The sequence below is a fragment of the Nerophis lumbriciformis genome, unplaced genomic scaffold (assembly GCF_033978685.3).
Source record: "Nerophis lumbriciformis unplaced genomic scaffold, RoL_Nlum_v2.1 HiC_scaffold_196, whole genome shotgun sequence".
Classification (NCBI taxonomy): domain Eukaryota; kingdom Metazoa; phylum Chordata; class Actinopteri; order Syngnathiformes; family Syngnathidae; genus Nerophis; species Nerophis lumbriciformis.
The window spans coordinates 20,622-44,270 of record NW_027316681.1 but is presented as its reverse complement, the minus strand read 5'-3'; the positions used below and the strand labels follow the sequence as shown (position 1 = coordinate 44,270).

Below are 23,649 nucleotides of genomic sequence, written 5' to 3'. Positions count from 1 at the left end.
GTCTTTAAAAACTAGTGACACCTCTGTTTCTAACTTTAATTAAGGGTTGTTGAACACACCACAGTTATGTGCTACAATATGCAGAAGTAAAACTTATGCATACTTTTCTTGTATGCTGCCACAGATATTATATTTTAGCTACCTTTTATGACCCCATTCTTGTTCCAAAATGCTGGTGCTTAAATGTGAGCTGTAATGACGTGCAACCTCTGTGTTGAGTGATGTGTTCGAAGCTATTGTAGCTTTGCCACTATCCAGGGGGAATTAACCATTTTGTTTTTTTTAATAGGGAGTAGAGGTAGTCTTAGACATTTTTAATTTGATTCAAACAACCTTATTATTGAACTTTCACATCAACATTTATTTATCCTAACATTTAGTTTGTTGTTTTCTTATAACTTAGATATTGAAATGACGGAAAAATAAATATTTAAACTTTACAAAAGCCTAAGAGCCCCCTCCACTTTGACCCCTGTATTGACTTGGCTCTACCATGCACTTCAAAATGTTTGTTGTGCTACTCAGCTGTTGGTGGGAAACTCCTGTTACACATGCTGTACTGTTGTTTACAGTGAAATCATTCAGTGTTTATGATGACTGAGCCTTACTGGTGTTACAACAGTGGTTCTGTTGCTGCTTTGTTACTTGCTAGTAAATGACCATGTGGTAAAATAAAGCTATGTTTGCCTTTCCACTTTTTCATGCTCTCTAAATTAATATTTAAGTTTAAAACATGTTACCGTATATATGGAAGTAATAGCCTTTGTTTTCAATTTTGCCTTCTTCTAATTAATTGTCTCTACAGTTTAGGCAAATAAACTCCCTGGCTATGATTAGTGCATGTACGGTAATCATGTTTCATATTTTGATGTTTTTTAGCTCACGGTTGACTTCTTATTGTTTTCTCCAAGTTATGCGTCAGAATGTGAAACGGGCCACGCTTGAAGAAGTGCTGGAGTTAATGGCCACAGGCTTTCTGCGTGGTGGATCTGGTTTCTTGAAGAGCGGAGGGGAGATGTTGAAAGGCGGGGCTTCTGTCAGCAGAGAAGTCCGGGTGGGCGTCACACAGGTGAGCTAAATTCTCTACAAATGATAACAGTTAAGCATATCTTATACCGTCCCTCCTTTTCCTCAGGCTTATGTTGTATTTGTGACGACACTCGGTGGTCAGTGGCTGGAGCGCAACTTTGCCACCTTCCTCTCCCACGTTTTGGACCTTGTGTCTCATCCAAGGGCCACCCAGACGCATGTCGAAGCGGTGTACTCGAGGCGCTGTGTCTCCTTCATGCTGCGTGCCACCCTGGGCAGCTTACTCGGTGAAAAGGCACAGATTGCAGCCGGCAAAGAAATTTGCCAAGCCATCAGCAAGCAAATGAGGGCCGTAGGTAAGCAAGATTGGACTGATCGTTACAGAAAAAAGTACTTCTCTGGAGTAATTCACTTTCTATTCAGCTTCTGAATATTTTGCATGGTTTGTGTTACATTATCACACAATGGTTTTGTCTTTTTGGATTTATGAGTGACATTAGCACTACCTGCTACACTGGCTTCCTTTTTATCGATTTCATTATTATCATACTATCATCATTCATTACTAAATTGGCACTTGATATGCTCATGCTTTTTATTTTCATCTGGTATATCTTTTGGTGTCATTTGCCAGTGAGTTCTCTCTTTGTTAGATTACAAATTGTAACGATCAGTAACAGATATACAGTAGTAACCCCCACTGAATACAGAAGCTGCACAGTCTATGAAGGAAATGTGCACATTCATAGCAGTCACAAGCCATTTGCGCTCATGGCATCAATAGATATTTGCATTATTTATTTGTTTTGTTTTTACTCTCGCCTAACAGTCTTTCACAAAAAACACAAAAGTACTTTATTCCAAATTGATTGTTCTTTATCTTTGTTTTTTAACCTGTAAAATGTGTGGGGAAAAAGTGGCTTTTTTTGTTTTTATTTTTTATTTTTATTTGATTTGAATTATCTTCACAGCCAAACAAAATAATAATAGTCATATTTTTAAATGTGGAAAAACATTTTGAATTATATATTTTTTTCACTTTTTTGCTCAACTTTTAAGTAAACCACAACATTAAACACAAATATCAAACATGTAATGTTTTTGTTTTTAATTTTCACCGTTCTGAAGGCCTTTTGATCAGATTATGTCACATGTTTAAATTAGTTAAATAATTAAGAAGTTGTCCAATATATGTTAGCTTTTTGTTTTGCGCCACTGACATTGATTTATTATGATGCCTTTCTCTGGAACCTGTTATTTCAGAAGCAGTTGTAAATGACCTCAATGGGGAGAACAAGACCGGGACAGCTGATGTCTCAGCCAGCCAGCATGTTATGGTGTGTGCCCTAAAAGAGTTAGGCAGCATTGTTCAGAGTCTGAGTGCCACATCTTCACCTCTCATCCAGGAGCCTTCTATAGGTAAGATACTGTACTTGTGTATCTTATAATAGTCTTAGTGCAGAGCATTCCTAACCATTTCTTACATACTGTATCTGGACTTTCTTTTAATGCTAATTGTCCCCAGGACTTCTTGAAACCGTGACCTCGGTGCTGCTACACCCCAGCATGGCGGCTCGTTTGGCTGCAGCATGGTGCCTGCGCTGCATTGCCATGGCACTGCCCTATCAGTTAACCCCGCTCTTGGACCGCTGCGCTGAGAGAATTAACAATCTGAAGAGTTCACCTGAGGCTGTGAGCGGGTACAGCTTCGCAATGGCAGCTCTCCTTGGAGGCGTACACCAGTGCCCTCTGGGAATACCACACTCTAAGGGCAAGGTGTGTGGATAAGCAGTTTAGACCTTTTAGATCACACTCCCATCTTGCAATTTTGTTCTGAATGTTCGACCTCATCAGGTTTAGATTCAAATATAGCTGCTTTACTGTAGTTGGTGGTGAGTATAGCTGAAGACCTCCTGAGGACAGCGGCTCAGAACAGCCGACTCTCCTTGCAGCGCACACAGGCTGGATGGCTACTGCTTGGGGCCCTCATGACATTGGGTGAGTTAAAATGTCATCTCTTGCTGGAGTTTTTATTAGCAGTACCTATTTTCCTGTTTTTTGCTTGTATGTATACGCAGGTCCTTCCTTGGTGCGTTATCACCTTCCAAAGATGTTATTACTCTGGAGAAACGTGTTCCCTCGCTCACAGAAGGAGCTGGAAGCAGAAAAGGCAAGGGGAGACTCCTTTACCTGGCAGGTGACCCTGGAAGGCCGAGCTGGAGCACTCTGTGGTAAACCAAGACACCTGCGTTTCAGGCTGCCCAATTCTGCCAAAAAATTTAATTACGAATCTTTTTGCCCAGAAATGAGATCATAATACTCTGGGAAGATTTATGCCATTCCTAATCAGAGGTTCTCGAAGGAAATTTGATGGTATTCTTTTTTTAATAGAAATGAATAGACTGACTGAAAAAGTGAAAATAATTCATCAAGTAAAAAAACATGGCACCCTTGCTTACTCAACAGTTATGAATGCGAAAAAGTCTAGTCAAAAGAAAAGTCAGTGAGTTTTTGTGATCGCTCCTCCTGCAAGCTGATTAATGATAGTCAGTGAGGCGTCAGCTTTCAGCGGGTAGAACCAGGCCAGTGGATCCAACTTGTCCTAGCTGGCAAAGCTTGCTTGGGGATGGGGAGAATAAGTACAATTTTTATTTTTATTTTTTTTAAAGGGAGTCCTATGATGATTTTAATATACATTTAAAATTCGTCATTGTGGTCTAGATCAGTGTTTCTTAACCATAGGGCGAGCGCGACATTCCTGGACGCCAAAAAATATCTGTTTCTCAGCTGTGGTCCGTATGGGCCGCAGCGGTACTCAGTTGTAATGCGCTTTTCCACCACTTGCGGCAGTGATGACAATATCAAACAAATAAAATAAACCTGGAGCTAAAGTCACGAGAAGTTTAAGGCAAAAAATACAACTTATTAGTGATACTAGTGATGCTAGTAACGATACAAAATATGGTTTGTTACAGTCATTTGCCTAAATGTTGTTGGTAATGTAACCTGTGACACCCCCCGCCCCCAAATAACGTTTGATAATTTGCGCATTTCGTTTTGTATTTATGACTGCATGGGGACACATTTTCTTGGGCGCACATAAATATGCTGAAATAATATGTATCCGTTTCTAACTTAATGTGTGATTATTGAAATTAATCCAAATTCACAAGTTTTGCTGTAGATGATGCTACATAATGCACAGAATAAACCACATGATGTTAGTACATCAGTTGAGGAACATTAGTAAGTTATATTAATAACATCCTGTAATTACATGTTAATATTATTATTCATTTGTTCTTCTGATAGATTAAAAATGAACACCAATGCATGTTATAACTCTGCCAGATTCAATTCCATCTATTTGACTAATGAACATTACCACATCATTTATTCAGAAAGTATAAATAATGACAAATGAAGATCGAATATTATAAACCGCAACATGTAAGTGTAAAAAAAACAAAATTTGTACATTTTCAGAATTTTAAACAAAGAAAATAATCTAAAGTTGTCTTTATTTTTAAGTTATCATGCCATGATTTTACCAGTGCGGCCCACTTTGGAATAAATTTTCCTCCATGTGGCTCCTGAGCTAAAATAAGTTTGATACCCCTGGTCTGGATAATATGTATTGGATATGCTTTAGTGTAAAACATGTGTAAATTTTGCTCCACACTTTTATCAGATGTTTTTTGAGTCTGTCTACAATATGTTTGTTTTTAAAGCTTCTCCCCCTCTGGCTGAGAGTTTGACATAATGCCCAAAAAAGTATGTCCACCTCGCTGTGACGTCACAACGTAGCCAGACTGCAAAACCCCTGTAAAAAAAGGCATTCAAAACTGCTCACATCCAAATGCATGAACCTTATAATGTGGTACTTTAACACTGTTTAATGTGAGTATCCAACATTGTAACAACATTTATAAGTCAGAAAATACATCATTTATAATAGGTCCCCTTTAAAAGCAATTGGATCGCATGCTTGTATGAATTTAAATTATGAAATATCTAATTTTTTTTGTGCAGCCCTACCTGCCTCTTTATACATCACTCAATGTCAACCTGTTCTGATCTTGTCCTTTCCTATTATAGCCATGCGCAGTTTTGTGGCCCACTGTCCCGAGCTGCTGACAGAAGATGTTATTCGAAGGCTGATGACACCCATTGAATGTGCTATGACGATGATATCTCAGTGAGTAGGATGACTTTCAATATGACAATCTTGAACATATGGTTAATGTTTCAAAAAATGATTGGCTCTTCAGTGTCCCTGCCATTATTAAAGTCCACGGTGCACATCTAAAAGCAAGTGCAGCAATGGTGAGACTAAGGCTCTACGACATTTTGGCTCTATTACCCCCTAAAACATACGAAGGTAAGACATTTTTATCTATGGTTAATTGGTGTGATGTCACCAATTCTGTTCAGGTAAACATCGAATGGGTCTTCCTACTCACTTTCATAAGCAGGGCAATGACTCATGAGTTGGAGAACAATTGAGACTGTAATAGTTGCACTCTTAGCAAGAGATTGTGTTGCATCTGCTCAAGTGTGGGTTTCGATGATTGCCTGAACAAGAATAATGTGTAACTGTTGCAAAACACTGGGCTTGCACAATCGAATCATGATTCTAAATCAATTTATCTATCCATTCATATTCTACCGCTTGTCCCTCTCAGGGTGCTAGGGGGGCTGAATCAATTTAAAAGGCGTTGTTAGACCATCTACAAGCAACTAGAAGGAGCTTCTGACCTTTAAACTGTTTTGAAAAAGTTTAACTATAATTATTAAACCAAATAATGCATTGCGAGAGTCTGTTTAAATCGACATTCGTGTTTTTCTATTTGAGAACCAATTCCATATCGAATCGTCACCCCAAGAAATCTAATTGGTTCAAATCGTTAGGTGCCCAAAGACTCACACCGCTAGAAAACCCTCATCTTTTATTTTAGTTTCAGTTAAATACAGCAGCAGTAATTAGCAGTAATAATTACCTTTCTTCTCTTTCTCATCACTCTTTCTCTTCTCTCTCTCTCTCTTTCCTCTCTAACTCTCTTCTGTCTCCGTCTCTCTCTCTCTCTCTCTCCACCTGCCTCTTTCTCGCTCTCTGTCTCTCTCTGTGTCTCTTTTGTCTGTCTCTTTCTTCCTCTCTCTCCCACTGTCAGTCTCTATCTCTCTGTCTCTCTTTATTTCTGTCTGTACTCTATCTATCTATCTATCTATCTATCTATCTATCTATCTATCTATCTATCTATCTATCTATCTATCTATCTATCTATCTATCTAACTAACTATATATATAATATATATATATATATATATATATATATATGTGTGTGTGTGTGTGTATATATATATATATATATATATATATATATACACATACATATACACATATATATATATATACACACTTATATATATATATATATATATATATATATATATATATATATACACACACATATAAATACATATATATGTGTGTATATATATATATATATATATATATATATGTATATATATATATATATATATGTATGTGTGTATGTATATATATGTATATGTGTGTATATATATATATGTGTGTATGTGTGTGTGTGTGTGTATATGTGTATATATATATATATATATATATATATATATACATATATATGTGTGTGTGTATATATGTCGCACTCACTCTCTTTAGCCCGCTTTCTTTGTCTCTCTTTCTCTGCTTTTGTGTATATTGTCCCTCCCTCTGTGTGTATTTGTCACTCTCTCTCTTTCTGTGAAGCTCTTGCTACTCACAAGACTTGTTACAGTAAACAAGTAGAAAAAAGTGAAAGACAAAATGTGCTGTAAAAAAGCACTAAAGTACAGCAGTGGTACGAGTATAGCTAGCTCTAAAGACACAAACATATTCAAGTCTTCTTTCCAGTGAAAGTTGGCCATAATTCCAGTGAAGGTAGTGATATTTTCAATTACCTGTTTTATTGTTACAGACTGGAGAGTGTAGTGTTGTGGAGAATGAGGAACATGATAAATACATAGGAGCCTCTAAAAGTCGACACAATTTTACAGAGAAATTCATGCCAGATTAGTGTAACAGCATAAAGGATGAAGTCATTTGTACCAATAATGAAAATTGAATACAGTGGAACCACAATTTAATTGGTTCTTGAAGATGATTCATAAATCGAACAATGTAAATGTAAATAGTCTGTTCTAGCGTTTACAAAAGTCCCTATTTTAGTTAAGGTTTGTACACTTTGAACACAATATAAAGCGATATACAGTACTGTATATCAAACAAACTTAACAAGGGGGTGACGGATTAACTTTCTATTTAATAAAAAACAAAAACAACTAGCTGCTGTCTGCTCTGCTGTGCCAATATGCGCACACACACAGAAATCCCTATGGTGCCCTCTCACAAACAAAATCCTTAACTTTAGCAACCATATTGCTAAAATGATAAGAATTTAAAAAAAGTAAAACGCACCCACATTGATATCGGCAGAGAGAAAAGAAAAAGGTGCAGGCAGAGAGAGAAGGAATGGGGAGTGGGGAGGGTGGAGCCGTGTCCGCGTGTTTGTGCTTTGGAAAAGCGAGGGGCTGTGCTGTAACGAGAGCAAATATTGCGTCTTCTTCTCTGCTGTGATATAAGTCTGCTATGGCATCTTTTCCAAGAAAAGACAGGGCTCATCACATTTAAAACGTGATGTGGTCATGCTTGTGAACGCCATTAATATATTTGCGACAAATAGTCTTTTGTTTTTTTGTTTTTTTACCGCAGAGCGATTCACTTCTTCTTTCCACGCTGATCTGTTGACTTTTTGGCACTCTTATTGAGTTAGCGAAATGGACAAAACTTGTCAAAAGGCAAATAAACAAAGAAATGGTTCACATTTTGGAGTGTTGGACTTGACTCTTCCTGTGAAGTGGAAGGCTCTGCCTACCCAACAATGTTTCGCCCTGCTTTCTTGCCTGCAAGCGTCTGAATGTTGCGTTCGTCCACAGAGACATGGTTCGCACACAGAGGCATATGTGGCTTAATTTAAAAGTTCGCAAATCGAAAAGTTCTCAAATAGAGGGGTTCGTAAATCATGGTTCCACTGTATGTTAAGTGAATATATTAAATTAGTTTTTATTGTGGGAGGGTTTTTCCACAGTTTTGTAAGTATAACATGTTACATTAATAAACACAATGACATGGTATGTCATGTCAAAGCAACACAAATCTATATGTATATTCATTTGAAGATCAACAGTGCCACATTGATAGAACTGACCTTCAATCATTTATAACATAAAATACAATCTTACATTAAACAAGAAACTGTACCAGATTGCATCACATTGCAGGAAATCGGATCAAATCCTACCAAATCAAATTGTTACATATCAAAATCTATCGTTTCTGAATCGTATCGTTCTCTGTGTATCTGAATACGTATCAAATCGTTTCATATTGGGCAGATGCACACCTCATGGAAACAAACAAATGCAAGGCAAAAAGACCTAGATAGTGTGCCCGCGTCATTCAGTATAGATCAGGAATGGTGCTATTAATGCTACAATTCAGCTAATATAGAACTTGAATTAAAACCGTTCCAACTTACTGTTCCTCACATCATTGCGATTTCCTAAAAAGACATGTTGTAAATGTATTTCTTTTTTGACGAAAATGTTTATTTATTTGAGAATTTAATACATTGCAAATTATTTCTGCTCAGAGTTGTTCATCCATCCATCCATCCATTTTCTACCGCTTGTCCCTTTCAGGGTTGCTGTACCAAAATTTGCCCGAACCGTGGCCTTAAATCGGAGATACGCTCTGAACTAAACATCCTTACTATTTAAGTATTATTTGTTGAAAGTTCAAAATGTTGAACTGTCTTGAGTGAACAAATTTCTCTTTTTATTCATTAAAAAACATTTATTTTGCTGTCCACTTTAAAACTACAGCCACAGTAGTTTTAGAAGATGAAATTAAGATATTTTCAACTTTGTACTGTGCTCTTGTAGGCATCTTTAATGCCCTCCTCAGGGAGCTGGTGGCAGAATTCACTTTGACCGACAATTCGTCCAACACCACCACCTCTTTGTTGCGCTCTCTCTGTCACTATGATGACAGTGTGCTCATGGGCTCCTGGTTGCAAGAAACTGACCACAAGTCCATTGAGGATCAGGTAAAAAGACTAATAATTAGCATGTATGCTCTGTAAATGCAGATATTATGTGTTCATTTGAAATGTTTTTAGTTGGTCTCAGGGCCACTATTGAACGCCATTGATATTCAAACTATTATTGTTTAACAGCTGCAGCCTAATAGTGCATCTGGCAGTGGGGCTCTGGAGCATGATCCCTCCTCCATTTACTTGCGAGTGCCTGTTGGTGAAGCCATTCCAGGGCCGCTCCCTTTGGGAGTGTCGGTCATAGATGCCTCTGTGGCTTTGTTTGGAGTAGTTTTCCCCCATGTGTCTTTCAAACACAGGTGAGCAATTAAGTCATGAGCACTAATACATGTAATCCTCATAATACATTGACCGTAGTCTAAATATTACATTAGTATCTCAATTTACAAGTTTAATTGGTTATATGACTGAGCTCTTAACTTAACACACCCATTGAAAATAATAAAAAAACTATTTAAACATCACACTTTTAACATGTAACATGCTTTTTAAAAAGGAAATAATACTTTTAGATAAGACATATTGTATCAAAAACAATACAATAGAATGTAGTACTAACAACTACATTAGTTTTATGAAGTAATGTAATAATAATGTACAACATTTACCTGGTGGAATCCTACTGTATCTCCTTACTACTGCTTCTCCATATTTGAATTGATACATGTCCACCGTTTAAATTTCATTTTACCATTCCTGGCTGGCATGAAACTACTCCTGCGTATGGTGCAGACGCGCAGTGCTACGCTCGAATTGCTTCGCCAAGTCTACACTACATACGAGGCCTTGTTTTTAAGGATTTATTTTTTAATTCAATGAATATCATCCACTTCTTCTCAGCAATGTCTTTCACACTTACTTTCTTCTTTGCCATGGTTGGAAAAATGAAATTATGTCAATCTCTAGCTATAAGATAATGTTCACTGACATTTGCTATGCCAACTAATGGGGAGGATGATTGCAACTTAAAGGGGCTCCAATATGGAAAACCAATGTTTTTTATCTGTTGATACCTTTTTGTTTATTTGGGATCTCTATAAGTCCCAAACATTTGATATCATACAATTTTCCTGAGGGAACTCTCCTGAAGGAATCAATAAAGTACTATCTATCTATCTATCTACCATGGAAGGATGGCGAAGATTTTTTACATATAAAACAGTCTTGCCTTCCTTCATACTTCCTTCAATTTTGGAATTTGAGTCTTCAGTAATTTATTTTGCCTTAGTCACGTCAGCGGATATCTCCATGTATGGTAGAGATTATTTTTTAATATTTATACGGTTGTAGTCCAAAGTTGTAGTCAATAAGTTCCTTCTTTTTCTCCATCCCCTTGTTGTGAGGCAGACTGGCTTGTACATGCACATGGATGCTAAAATCATCCACAGTTGCAATTTCTAATAACAAGTAGATTGTAGTTCTGGCTTATATCTGCCATTAGACTCTATATGGAAGCGTTAAAAACTACAACATGGCTGACCGGGTGGAGACACAGTTGAAGTGGGCTTTGCCTGGAGAATGGCCTTGGCACGTAAATAAGAAAGCGCCTTGAAAATGGTTTGTAAAACATTATCTATGCAACATTTTTGCAAAACCACCACCATTACATGTTATGTCGACCCCAAGGAAGTGATTTAAATAGAGAAAATAATCATAATATGACCCTTTTAAAGGACAACAACTATCCAAGAGACAACTGTTATCTCAAAACACTCTTAAATTTAAGTTAAGGGACTACTGTATTTTGCTTTGTGGTTTGTGGCTTTGTTTGTGTTCCTTGCTGTGTTTTTATTTGCAGTTAGGTAAATGATTACTTCAGTTTTGAATACTGTATGTTTACCTTTTAGGTTACAAATGCTAGACCACTTTGCAGAATGTATCAAGCAGGCTAAAGGTGTTCGTCAGCAGTCCGTTCAATTGAACATCTTCACTGCTGTGCTGAGTGCTCTCAAGGTAAGAAAAAGCCATGCAAGAAAAGGCTATTGTGTTTCTTTATTCATATAATATTAATTTATAACCTGCCTTTCTGGTTTTGTGCCTTGCTTAAAGGGTTTGGCGGAGAACAAGAGTACTTTGGGCCCTGAGGAGGTTCGCAAGTCTGCCCTGGCCCTGGTGATGGGGGCCTTGGACAATTCCAATCCCATCCTGCGCTGCGCTGCTGGTGAGGCCCTCGGCAGAATGGCTCAGGTGGTGGGAGAGGCTACTTTCATTGCCAGAATGGCACAGACCAGCTTCGACAAGTAAGTTTTGATATTATATTTATACAGAATCCCATTAGACCGTCTGTTCTGGAGAGAAAAAATGGTGTTTGAAATGTTGATTTAAAGTGATACAAACTGTTTTCTATCCTTTGTTTTCAGGCTCAAGTCAGCCCGTGATGTGGTGTCAAGGACGGGTCATTCACTGGCTCTCGGCTGTCTGCATCGATATGTTGGAGGGATTGGCTCTGGCCAGCACTTAAAGACCAGTGTTAGCATTCTGCTGGCCTTAGCCCAGGATGGATCCTCTCATGAGGTTCAGGTACAGTGAAATATTTACTCAACAGGAAAATATTTGTCTATTTTTGGGAGTGGTTTAATCTTCAATATTTTTTAAAAATATGTTCAGTATTATATTTCTTTCTGAACTGTTATCAAGTATAAATTCTTCACTACATACGTACATCTTTATATAAATTATGTCAATTTTTTAACAGACATGGGCTTTGCACTCTTTGGCTCTAATTGTGGACTCAAGTGGTCCCATGTACAGAGGCTATGTGGAGCCTACCTTGTCCCTAGTCCTTACCCTGCTCCTCACAGTTCCCCCGTCTCACACAGAGGTGCATCAGTGTTTGGGCCGTTGCTTGGGAGCCCTTATCACTACTGTTGGTCCAGAGTTACAAGGTAAATCTATCTGACAAAAATAAATAAATTGATTTGCACTCGCACTCAGCTTTCTCTACCAGCAGGTGGTAGTATCACCAACATTAATCCACAGACCTTTAAAGGGGAACTGCACTTTTTTTGGAATTATTTCTATCATTCATAATCATTATGTAAGACAAGAGCACATATGTTTTTCTATTTTTATGCATTCTAAATATTTAAATAAATGCGATCAAAAGTCTGCTTACAATGGAGCCTATTGGAGGCGCTCTATTCTGCCTATAAAGCGCTTAAAAACATTCAAACACCTCCATTAAGGTTTTATATACACGCTGTATTTATATATGTAATGTAGTAAAAGACACATTTATTACAACATGTCATATTTATGTATTTTGATATTTTAAGCATACGTTGGTACATTCATTTCATAAACGCATCACAACGACGACATCACTGATTACCATTTGCTGCAGACTTTGAGAGCCAACAAACATAATAAACCGTCACTTACTTTACAATGTCAGCTGTCACTGGGTTGCCGACTGCTAGGATGTTCATATATTCCCGTTTAGATGAAGAAAAGACTCATAATTCTTGTGAAGAAAAAAGGGATGTAGAAATAAGAGCCCTTTCGTGTCTTTCTCGCCATTTCTTGGTCTAAGTTGAATGCCAAAGTTGCCCAACTTGTCAGATGATGTCTTCATCCTTCTACTATCCAGGTGAGCGAAATTATTTATGATTTAAAATAAACTTTCACGAGCTCCTAGTCGAGAAAGCAGCTCGCCAGCTCATGGCGTCAATATAGCAGCAACAAGCTTGTCAGCGCTCTGTGACAATGCGCCACTAAAAATAGTTTGTTTGCCTTAGCGCTTATAATAACAATATTACTAATACTTATAACTATTCAGGTCAAAGAATGTAAATGGAGTATTGCTGGCGCTTTTTGGATGAATATTTAGAGGGCTTTATGGGCAGTATAGAGGACCTCCCATTAACTCCATTTTAAGCGGACTGTTATTTACGAGTCAAAATGCATAACAAAAAAAACATCTGTCTTTTTGTCTCTCATAATGAATTTGAACGATAGCCAAAATTAAAAAAAATAAGTGCTGTTCCCCTTTAACTGCCAAAAAAAATGGTATATTCTTGTGGTTGCTCCTACCTACATAATCCCTATATGTTGACTACTTATAGGAAATGGTGCCACCATCTCCACCATCCGTTCATCCTGCCTGGTTGGCTGCGCAATAATGCAGGATCACTCAGACTCTCTGGTGCAAGCAGCAGCCATCTCATGTCTGCAGCAGTTACACATGTTTGCTCCTCGCCATGTCAATCTCTCAAGCTTGGTGCCCTGTCTTTGTGTAAGATGATTGGGAATTTATTTTACATTTTTCTCTTAGTTTGGAGGAGGGCTGCAGCTAGCAATTATTTTAGTAACAGTGTAATCTATCAATAAGTCTTCAGTTAATCAAGTAATTGAATAATGCACAGTTTCTAGCCTCAATGCGTCTTTTAAGAAAATAGTTTACATGAAAAAGGATTTTTCTAATGAACTTTCTCCTTTCTTCTTTTAAATGCACATACCATTGAAATTGTACTTCTATCATGGGAGCATCACTATAAATAACCTATATTTATTAAAAGAATGAGTAAAAAAACAACAGTGTAGCCAAAAACCAGGCAATAGAAAATAAATAACCAAACTAAACAAAAAGACTGATAACGAATGATAAATTGAGTGACAAAATATGTAACACATTTGAAAAAGGTATTAATTGGAGGCACAGTGTTTGAGTTTGGGATAAACCACTTATTAGCATTATGCTAACATGTCTTCATATTTGTCATGCAAGTCAAACATATGAAATGGTGTGAGCTGCCAAAATAGATGTTTACCTTTTTTCTGCTTGTTTGCTGCTTTTAAATATGCAATATTCTTTCCAGTAAAATGCTGCATCATCGGTGTAGTGATACTCTGAAATGCCAGCTCTGTTTGACAGTTCACAAAACCTTTCTATTGTATTCTTTTGGCCCGTTGCTCTCTTTCTAGCTTGTCGTTATTTTCTTTGAGCCATCTCTCAGCACGCTGCTGTTTCACTACACACGCACACACAGACCACATCACCCACAGCGCGAGATGCATCATGAATAGGTGCACCGCTCTTATGTGCGCCCAATTAGATCAGTCTTGCGAAAACAATGTTTGTGTATTTTACTTACTAAATGAATCATCAGTGCAACAAAAATATAAATCAAAGCTTTTTTCTAATTGATAAATCATTGCAGCCCGAGTTTGGATTTTTTAAATTCGGTGTTTAAATGATAGCATTGATACCAGCATATATTTCTGACTGTTGGAGTAATATATTTGCCATATGATGGGAACTTCTGCAGGTGCACCTTTGCAGTTCTCACCTATTGCTGAGGCGCGCTGCTGTAGCCTGCTTAAGACAACTTGCTCAGAGAGAGGCTTCTGAGGTGTGCGAGTATGCCATGAGCCTGGCAAAGAAGGCAGGGGATGGTAAAAACGTTGCAAGTGAGTGCAAACCAGGACACTGGCAAGAACATTTTGTGCAGTCAGGATTTCCAACGAGACACTGGTGTTTTACTTCTTTCAACTTTGTGCCTGGTTCAGATCTGAACATCACTGAGACGGGGCTGGAGGGGGCACTATTTGGTATGCTGGATCATGAAACCGACAGGAAGCTGTGCTCTGATATTCATGACACACTGGGCCACATGCTGTCATCGCTTGCTGTAGAAAAGCTTTCTCATTGGCTTAAACTCTGCAAGGATGTCCTTGCTGCAACAACAGGTGACTATGATAAAGGGAAGAACATGGCCCATTATAATTTCCTCAAAATTAGATACCATGAAGGGATTCTTCTCTTTTCAGTGCATGAGCGTATGTTCATCTGCCCTTTCAGATGTAGGAGGAGCTGTTGCATTTGAGGTGGAAAAAGATGAAGACTCTGAGAAAAAAGACGAGATGGACGATGACATCATGTTCACGGGTCTAGGCGAAGATGACAAGCCTAAGCCTTCAGTGGCTCCACGTTGGGTGACACGGGTGTTTGCTGCAGATTGTTTGTGCCGTATCATCCTGCTTTGTGAGAATGCAGACAAAGCGCACTTTGACCTGGCAGCTGCACGTTCTGCAAAATCCAAGAACCCCAAAGGTAAAACACCTCACCTTTTGAAAAACACTGACACATATCATCGTCAATGTGTAGAGCCTTCCAAAAGGATAAAACAGACATTTGTCTATTTTCTGACTGATGAATACATGGCTCGCTCCGTTACATTCCTTGCATTCATGTGCATTCCCCACACAATCCTTCAATTCCCTTCCCATCTTTCTTTGCCTAGGAGATCTTTTGGTGCTCCATTTGTCTGATCTCATTCGGATGGCCTTCATGGCAGCCACAGACCACAGTAACCAACTGAGGATGGCTGGTCTGCAGGCTCTGGAAGACATCATTAAAAAGTTTGCCTCTGTTCCCGAGCCCGAGTTTCCAGGGCATGTTATCTTGGAACAATACCAGGCCAATGTGAGTCAAGAACTTAGTAGGAATTCAGTAGTATGGCAAAAGCCAATACTAAAGGTACACAGTAAATATAAACACTTAGGGTCAAATTGAACGTGTGTTTAGGTTGGAGCGGCTCTTAGACCTGCTTTTTCTCCCGATACACCTTCTGATATAACCGCTAAAGCATGCCAGGTAAGTCACTTTGATTGTTTATAGTCATATTATTTTCCAATGATAGCTCAATTGCAAGGATTTCATCAGATAAGGCAGTGTATTTGAATATCTACATTGTATGATTGTATCCTTGCTTTGTACTGCATGTAAAGCTTCCAATGCATGTATATTCTATGTGAATTGCATATTATGTGAAAAACTTTTGTTTTACACTCTGTCCACTCAAATGGCATAGACTTGGTATGTGCAATGTATAACGAGAATGTACAAGCTGAATTGAGAGCTATAATGAAGAGTTTGGTCACTTTTATCCTTGAATGTGGCTACAGGTGTGTAGCACATGGATTGGTAGTGGTGTTGTAAGTGACCTTAATGACCTGCGGCGAGTCCACAACCTGCTTGTGTCATCACTGGACAAGGCGCAAGCTGGAAAGGGTTCATCCAGTCAGCTATACAGTGAGAGTGCCACCACGATGGAGAAACTGGCTGTGTTGAAAGCATGGGCAGAGGTGAGACCTAAGACTTTACTCTCTGTTTGGTGCACTCTCCCAGATTCGTTCATTTTAACTAGTGTAAAGAAGTGGTTCTCAAATTTTTTCACGACGTATCACCTCAGAAAACACTTGGCTCTCCAAGTACGACTATTTGACCAACATTAAAATACAGTAGTCATTAAAACAAGGCAGAGGTTTTATTTAACAAGTATATTTAATATTTTTGGCCACTGTAACATTACACACAGTTTGAATAGTAGCACTGTGTTTGAATATAGGAAAATACAACACTGTACTTATACAATGATTTACATCACAATATTTAGTTAAGTGATTCTTTGACATACAAGAAGGTGAGTGGTACGCGTACCACAGTTTGAGAATCACTGATGTAAAGAATATAGAGACTAATGCATGGATAATGCTATTGCGCAGGTTTATGTGGTGGCTATGAAGATAAAGAAAGAGGCAGAGGCAAAGCCTGATAAAACAATACGAAGTGGAGATGAGGATGAAGATGATCTGGGTGCAGATGTGCTTCCACCTGACAGTCTCATCACTTTAGTGCAGCCTGAGCTGCCCTCGCTGAGTCGACTGTGGTTGGCCATGCTCCGTGACTATGCTCTGCTCACTCTGCCTGCTGAGTTTTCCAGTCAGCTGCCTCCTGATGGTACAACACCAGGCAATGATTTTGTCTTTTCTGTTTGATGCCCATCTTTTATTTTATGTTGATGAATATATATGTTTTTAAGTTTTTGTTCTACTTTTCAAAATTAATCATTTTGGCACATTATTGTCAACATTATAATGGGAGATTTAAAATGGCTTGGCACATAACAAAGAAATATTGTGCAAAAAAATTCAAATCTCACTTGATGTGTGTTCAGGTGGTGCGTTTTATACTCCAGAGACGATAGACACAGCAAGGCTTCATTACCGCGGCTCTTGGGCTCCTGTACTGCATGCTGTGGCATTATGGCTGAGCAGCACTGGCTTTGGAGCTTGTGAGGAAAAAGAAGAGGTTTCCTCCAAGGTTCCTGCTCTCCACTCGGGAGCCTCGTCGACTGCAAAGACCTTTGAGGAGTCTGTCAAAGACAGGATACATCTAATGTTAGGTACAGACATTGGATTCATGGATATTAATTGTAGTAGAGGGTTTTCTTTTGGGGGTTGCTCACATTATCATTAATAACCCGGCAACACCTTTGTGACTTCATCCATACAACATGGCACAGGGTTATTTTACACTTTAGTACTAGGGGCGCAGTTTTGGTTTTGTTTACTTCACTTTTGCCACTTTCCTGCACCTGCCGTGAAAGGTTGTAGGAAGATAAAGGAAAGTAAATGTGTGAACATGCCCTAAGCCTATTTTCTCATTTGTCTCTCAGGTGTCAGTATAGAGTTCCTTTGCTTTCCCAGGCCCGAGGAACCCATTGAGCATGTCATGTCCTGCCTCCAGGCCTTGTCCACTCTACTAGAGTCTCCCTGTGCAAAGACCCATATTGCAGAGGACCAGGTAAAAAAACAAAACGGGATTAAGAAATACAGTGGTGTCAAAGCAGTAAAGGTTGTACAGCCTTTTTGAAGTGCAACACCAGTGGTTGTAACACAATTATACCAATTCTATAGCTTTTTGCCTATACCTTTAATGCTGTAAATATAAATAGATGTTTGTAAATTTGCAATATTTAAAGGCAAACTTGGTTGTGTTCTTTTTTTAGTTAAATTTTACATGTTTTAAAGTAATATCTATATCAGGAGTCTTAAACTCTTGGCCCGCAACCCCATATTTTTTGCACCGCTGGACCATATTTTGTGGTGTGCCGGCCCATATTTTGGGGTTCCGCAGGCCCATATTCTGTGGCCCGCTGTCTCATATTCTGTGGCCCGCTGTCCCATAGTCTGTGGCGCTCTACCTAACTTTTTAGTTGAGTGTATTTGCGGTATGCGCACAATGGGTGGTAAATAGTGAGGTGTCCGGATATATTTTCAGTTCCAATACGATACCGATATTTGACCCATGAGTGTTGGTCGATACCTATATTAATCTGATGCGGTATCAGCTGGAATCATAGTACATACTCGTATAATTTTGTGTGCAATCTACAAAATAAGAAAAGTATGTTAGAAAACGTTTGATCAAGTGAAATTTTAGAAATATACATGCATTCAGATTCACCTTTTATTGTCATTGTACTGTGGGGTTACAACACAATGGTCGTTAAATAAATTGAGTTTGAGACCCCTGATTTATACCGTGGCTCGCTCGTTGTAGTTCAAGTGACACATTTGCCAGGTGCAAACATCTGATAAATACAACATGGCCATGTGATGTTTAGTGCCTTTACGAAGTGACAAAGGCCACTCGGGTGCTCAATCAAACAGTAACTTATAGCAGTAGATTTATTGGTTAGGAGGACCTTTTGAATTGTCTATTTGTATGTAATATTCAGAGTTGTGAGGGCCACAACAGATGTTTAATTGATCTTTGAGTGTTTGTTTGGTACGCGTCTCATTCACCTTGTTACTTCTGTTCCAGCTGTTGGCAGTGGAGCTCCTGAATGTACTTCACAGACTGCTGCTGACCCGGGACCCTCCTGTCATCCAGCTCCAGGTTACTGCTGTGGTACAGGAGACCATTAGAGCCGCACTAAACCATTTGCAGCAACAAAAGAATAACAAGGGTCAGAACGATTCCCTGACAAAACTGTTGATATGTGAACTTACTAAACATATTTTTTCCACAGAAAATTTTAAAGGTGCCATATTAAATAATTTCATGTCAAGTCATCATTAAATGGCCCCGATATGTCAAAAGGCATTAATAAATCATGTTATTTTCGAATACCTTTATAACTGATAACGGTAGTTCAGCCGGGATATGCTCATTTCAAAATTTGATTTACAGCCCCAAAATATTATTGTTTTCATTTTGATGCCCCGCCCTCCACCATTCATGGACCAATTAGAAAGTCCATGAATGTGTCACATCCAGGTTGACAGCTTTGTCGAGCTATTGCCGCTGGTAAAGTTACTAAACATGTCAGACTTTAGTTCATCTAAAAGGCGTCGTTAAGATTCTCAACTTATTCATGACAAAGCCGGGAACAAAACGAGGATTTGTATCAGGGATGCCTTTGAAAGATGAAGACGATTGAAGGCGGAGAAGATTTTTTAATCCGACTCCAAACTTGCTAATTTTCTCCTTGATAGGTAAGTAAGGCATTTACGGTTTCTTATTACTTGTAATAAATGGAAATGGACATTTCATATGTAAACTATATTGTCCAATGCAGCCTATGATCTTGCCTAACAAAGCTAGTATGTTCATGCAATGAATGCTTAGTGTGGTGGTGCTCAACTCCTAGTGTAATGCTAGCTCAGTCAATGACACATCGACAGCTAACGAGGGAAATATATGCCCGTTAGCCTGTATGTTGATGTGTCATCCAACTGACAGGGCCATGTAATTCAATGTTAACGTTATGTTGACAGCACAATTTCAGAAAAACCTATGTGGATATGGGTAGTGTCAGTGCCTATTTCGTTCTCAATATGCTGATACGCTGAGGAAATGCATTCCAACATTAGCACGGCTAATTGCAGTTTCTGGTACTGTATGTGCATCAGGCACACATGGGGTGGTATTTGCTTGGCAAAATATAATGCATTACATGTAATGATTTTCTACATTGTGTATTGACATGGTAGTAGGCTATATGAGTTATGTGTAACGTGGTTTTTGCGTAACATGGGTTGGCTTATTGAATTGCACTGAAAGATGGTGATGTGCGTACATGGAAGAGAATGCAGTTTGGATGCAAAATGAGTTATGCAGAACAAAATGTGGCGATAATTTGACTGTTGGCCTTGGTTTGCCATCACAGTAGGCTTATGCGATGTATTATACATTATTATATATAATTATTTCGAAGGTGGTCCGTGCGGTCAAACTAGACATTTTAGCAGGGTAATGCCAACAATCTGTCCCGACTCCCGACAAAAATATTGCTGCGTAACTTTACAAATACATTTGGCTAATCGACATCAGTAAAATGTGGCATAATTACTTCGTAAACCATCTTGCAAGAAGCATAAATAAGACAAACCTACAGCTTTGGACTCGTCGATTGCCATTTGAAGTTCCTTGGAGTAGGATTCCGATTCGGCTGCGTATCTGGCAACCTCAGTCAGGGAGAGTGGAAGGGGACTACAGAATTTTGACTGTAATTGCAGTACCATTTCTGGCCACATTACTACATATGGCACCTTTAAGTATTAATGAGGCTATCTATTTGCTTATTGTTGTATTAATGGTTATGGCAGTTTTACCACTCTAAATAACAGTGGTAATTTTCACAGGAAAAGTGAAGGAAGGCCAGATTGATTCTCAACTCATCCTAGGGGAAGGGGGAGAGACAGGCGAGCTCGTCCCAGGCAGCTCTTTGGTGTTTGCTTCAATGGAGCTGCTGGTTTTCATACTGGTTCGTCACTTACCTCAGCTCAATACACGTGTGAAGGAGTCACCGAGCCATGTGCCGATGAGGCCTCAGCGACTACCGGAGGAGAGCGCACGTCTTGTGGCAAACACGGTTGCCATTCTGGCTGAACTGCCCTCGCTCTGCTCTCCTGCTGGTACGAAATTCTACAGTTGCACATACACGCACATACCATGTAGATAGGAATTTAAGCAAAACAATGTTGATTTCTTGCCTCGCTAAGAATACCACACTTTGGAATCATATCGCTTCAATCCAGTGATTCTCAAATGGTGGATGGTGGCCCCTTTCTCAGTGGGTCGCAAATCATACAAGAATGTTATAATGTCTTGGAATGCACCTTTGCGTTCTAATTTGTGCTGTTCACTTGCTACGAGGTGCGTGACATGTTTTTGGGCGACTTTGTCAAGTTTGACTGGGAAGGGAAAGGCGTTGAGTGGAGTTGAGTTTGAGTTCATTTCGAACGTGCATGCACACAACATGATACATCACAATTTGCAGTTTCTCTTTTCAACATGTTCGAAAAGGAGTAGGAAGAAGCAGATCTTATTTAATCCTACCCCTCTTCTTTTACATAGCAGTTGCTAACACTTTTGTTCACTTCCTGTTCTCAATTTATTCACATATACTCCATAAGTAATAAGAATTCTGCGGAGTGGAGACGTAACCTTGCCATCTGTAGCTCAGGAAATGCAGGCGAGGGACACATCTGCGGGTAAAGAGCGCGCCATAAGCTTATTTTAGCAGTTTAAGTTATGTTGCATGGGGGAATTCTACCCACAATGAAGACTCCTAGGTATGACTAGCGGACTGAGAGGCGTTGCGTTACTATTTTTCTTTTTAACTTACCTATTGAGTTCATCAAAAGAAAAGTTACATTTCTATAATTTAATATTTTTTAATCACACTTTTTGTTTATCTGAAGAGTTGAATCAGAGCTCCTCATTTTGTTTGACCTTCTTGAAGGTCATCCAAGTCCAGTTTCTCTGATTGAACACGTGCAATTATATCTTGTACTGAAAACCTGTGAAGACACTTTATGTTCAAGTCTTTTTTTTAGTTTGTAGGTACAAACTTGTTTTTGATATGACCATTAAACTGACACAGTGTACTATTTTGCACTACCTCAAAATCAAACTGCACTTCGATTGTCTTTTCATGAAATATAAGTTATTTGAGTTGGAAAACTGTGCCGGTCGTCATTAAGGGGTGGTGGTTGGTGCCAGTTTGGAACCACTGCTACAATCTATACGCCACTCAATTTTGCATTCGACACATACCGGTACATTGACATTTGTAAAAACCTATGTCTTCTTACATCCGGTATCACAAAGGTCTTTGTAAACAAAAATGATTTGTTAGCCATCATGTACATTTGTTCCAATAAGACTGTAAGTGCTTATCTATAGAGAACCCAACAAAAAATGCCTATCATTGCACGAAATGCAACTTGAAAAATTGAAAAGTTGTTGTTTTTTATAGTAATTTTTTTTTTTTTTTTTTAAAGACTGCGTTTGGATTGAATACCATTGCCTGCAAGACATAGTACTTTTAATTTGACTGTTGTGATAGTCACCATGAACCTATGCCCATGTTCTCATGGTTTCTGTTTGCAGGCAGCATGACCATCCTACCTACTGTGCTCTTTTTAATTACGGGGGTGCTGAGAGAAACTGCAGTCAAGACTGCTGACAACTCAGTATCTACGTCCGTGTCTGCTGCGCTGCAGGGAATCAAGACCATTATCACCTCCCCAGTGGCTCGTGTGGATAACCTGCAGACGCAGTGGACTGCCCTTGTGAGAAGCAGTCTGGCCTCTGTACTTGAGGACTCGCAGCCAGGTTTGCACATACTCTACATCAGGGATAATAAACTAAATTGTTTTAGGGGGCATATTTCGAGGAAGCTTAGCTAATAATAGAAAGCTTGTATTACTATTCTTAATTTGTATATTCGCGAGAACCAACCATTTGATTTTGGTCTATTTGTCAGAGTTATAGGAGTGCTATGCTGTTTTTAAGGACCTCCTGCAAAACAGCTAGTCAGAGATCATATGTGAGTGTCTCACAAGTTTTTTTTAACTAAACATGCGGGCCACCAGTTGAATAGCCCAAATGATGAAAAAGAGAGGACCTAAAATGGAACCTTGAGGAACACTACTCGTATAACTAAAGAAGTTGAACGAATGACTACTGACTGCATCTAAAGTAAAGCTAAAGCAATACCTTAGTTACATAAATCAAATTACGAAAAACAATGTGTAACTGCCAAAAAGGACACGACTTAAAGGGGTGCCTTGAGGAACGCCTCAGGTATGCTAATCACAAATTTGGACCCCATTGTTCTCTGTTTGCTAGCAAGGTTAAAATGTCAATGCAAAAATCTGCAAATATGTTAACAGTTACCAACACTTACCATCACCATTTAACATTTACCACTAAATGGTAAATGATCTTACCATTTACCACTAAATAGCCTTACTGTACACCAGGGGTGTCAAACTAATTGTAGATCAGGGGCCACATGGAGAAAAATCTACTCCCAAGTGGGCCGGACTGGTAAAATCACGGCACGATAACTTAAAAATAAAGACAATTTCAGATTGTTTTTTTGGTTTAAAAATAGAACGAGCACATTATGAAAGTGTACAAATCATAATGTTGTTTTGTTTTTTTACACTTGCATGTTGCGGTTAATAGTATTCTATATTTTTTTGTCGTTATTTATATTTTCTGAATAAATTATGTGATAATGTTCATCAATCAACTCATTGGTGTTATTTTCAATCTATCAAGATAAAAAAAGTTATATCAAAATCAAATTACAGGATGTTATTTATGTAGTTTGATCATTTTCCTCGA

At 38.6% G+C, this 23,649-nt stretch overlaps 1 protein-coding gene across 3 annotated transcripts in view; it reads left to right on the top strand.

The window, feature by feature from the left end:
* Nucleotides 1–23,649, top strand: part of LOC133570653 (HEAT repeat-containing protein 5B-like) — a 34,516-nt gene that overhangs the window by 6,957 nt on the left and 3,910 nt on the right. For all 3 annotated transcript variants that reach the window (XM_061923369.1, XM_061923425.1, XM_061923491.1), the window contains exons 7-33: nt 912–1,069; nt 1,136–1,385; nt 2,293–2,448; nt 2,555–2,805; nt 2,916–3,027; nt 3,108–3,260; nt 5,128–5,227; nt 5,301–5,410; nt 9,049–9,212; nt 9,342–9,517; nt 11,066–11,171; nt 11,268–11,458; nt 11,579–11,738; nt 11,914–12,103; nt 13,283–13,452; nt 14,486–14,627; nt 14,727–14,906; nt 15,019–15,270; nt 15,461–15,642; nt 15,745–15,813; nt 16,125–16,304; nt 16,725–16,959; nt 17,177–17,404; nt 17,678–17,805; nt 18,829–18,973; nt 20,652–20,924; nt 22,405–22,629. In XM_061923369.1, the coding sequence (XP_061779353.1) occupies nt 912–1,069; nt 1,136–1,385; nt 2,293–2,448; nt 2,555–2,805; nt 2,916–3,027; nt 3,108–3,260; nt 5,128–5,227; nt 5,301–5,410; nt 9,049–9,212; nt 9,342–9,517; nt 11,066–11,171; nt 11,268–11,458; nt 11,579–11,738; nt 11,914–12,103; nt 13,283–13,452; nt 14,486–14,627; nt 14,727–14,906; nt 15,019–15,270; nt 15,461–15,642; nt 15,745–15,813; nt 16,125–16,304; nt 16,725–16,959; nt 17,177–17,404; nt 17,678–17,805; nt 18,829–18,973; nt 20,652–20,924; nt 22,405–22,629 (4,686 nt within the window). The remainder of the gene's footprint in view (nt 1–911; nt 1,070–1,135; nt 1,386–2,292; nt 2,449–2,554; nt 2,806–2,915; nt 3,028–3,107; nt 3,261–5,127; nt 5,228–5,300; nt 5,411–9,048; nt 9,213–9,341; nt 9,518–11,065; nt 11,172–11,267; nt 11,459–11,578; nt 11,739–11,913; nt 12,104–13,282; nt 13,453–14,485; nt 14,628–14,726; nt 14,907–15,018; nt 15,271–15,460; nt 15,643–15,744; nt 15,814–16,124; nt 16,305–16,724; nt 16,960–17,176; nt 17,405–17,677; nt 17,806–18,828; nt 18,974–20,651; nt 20,925–22,404; nt 22,630–23,649) is intronic.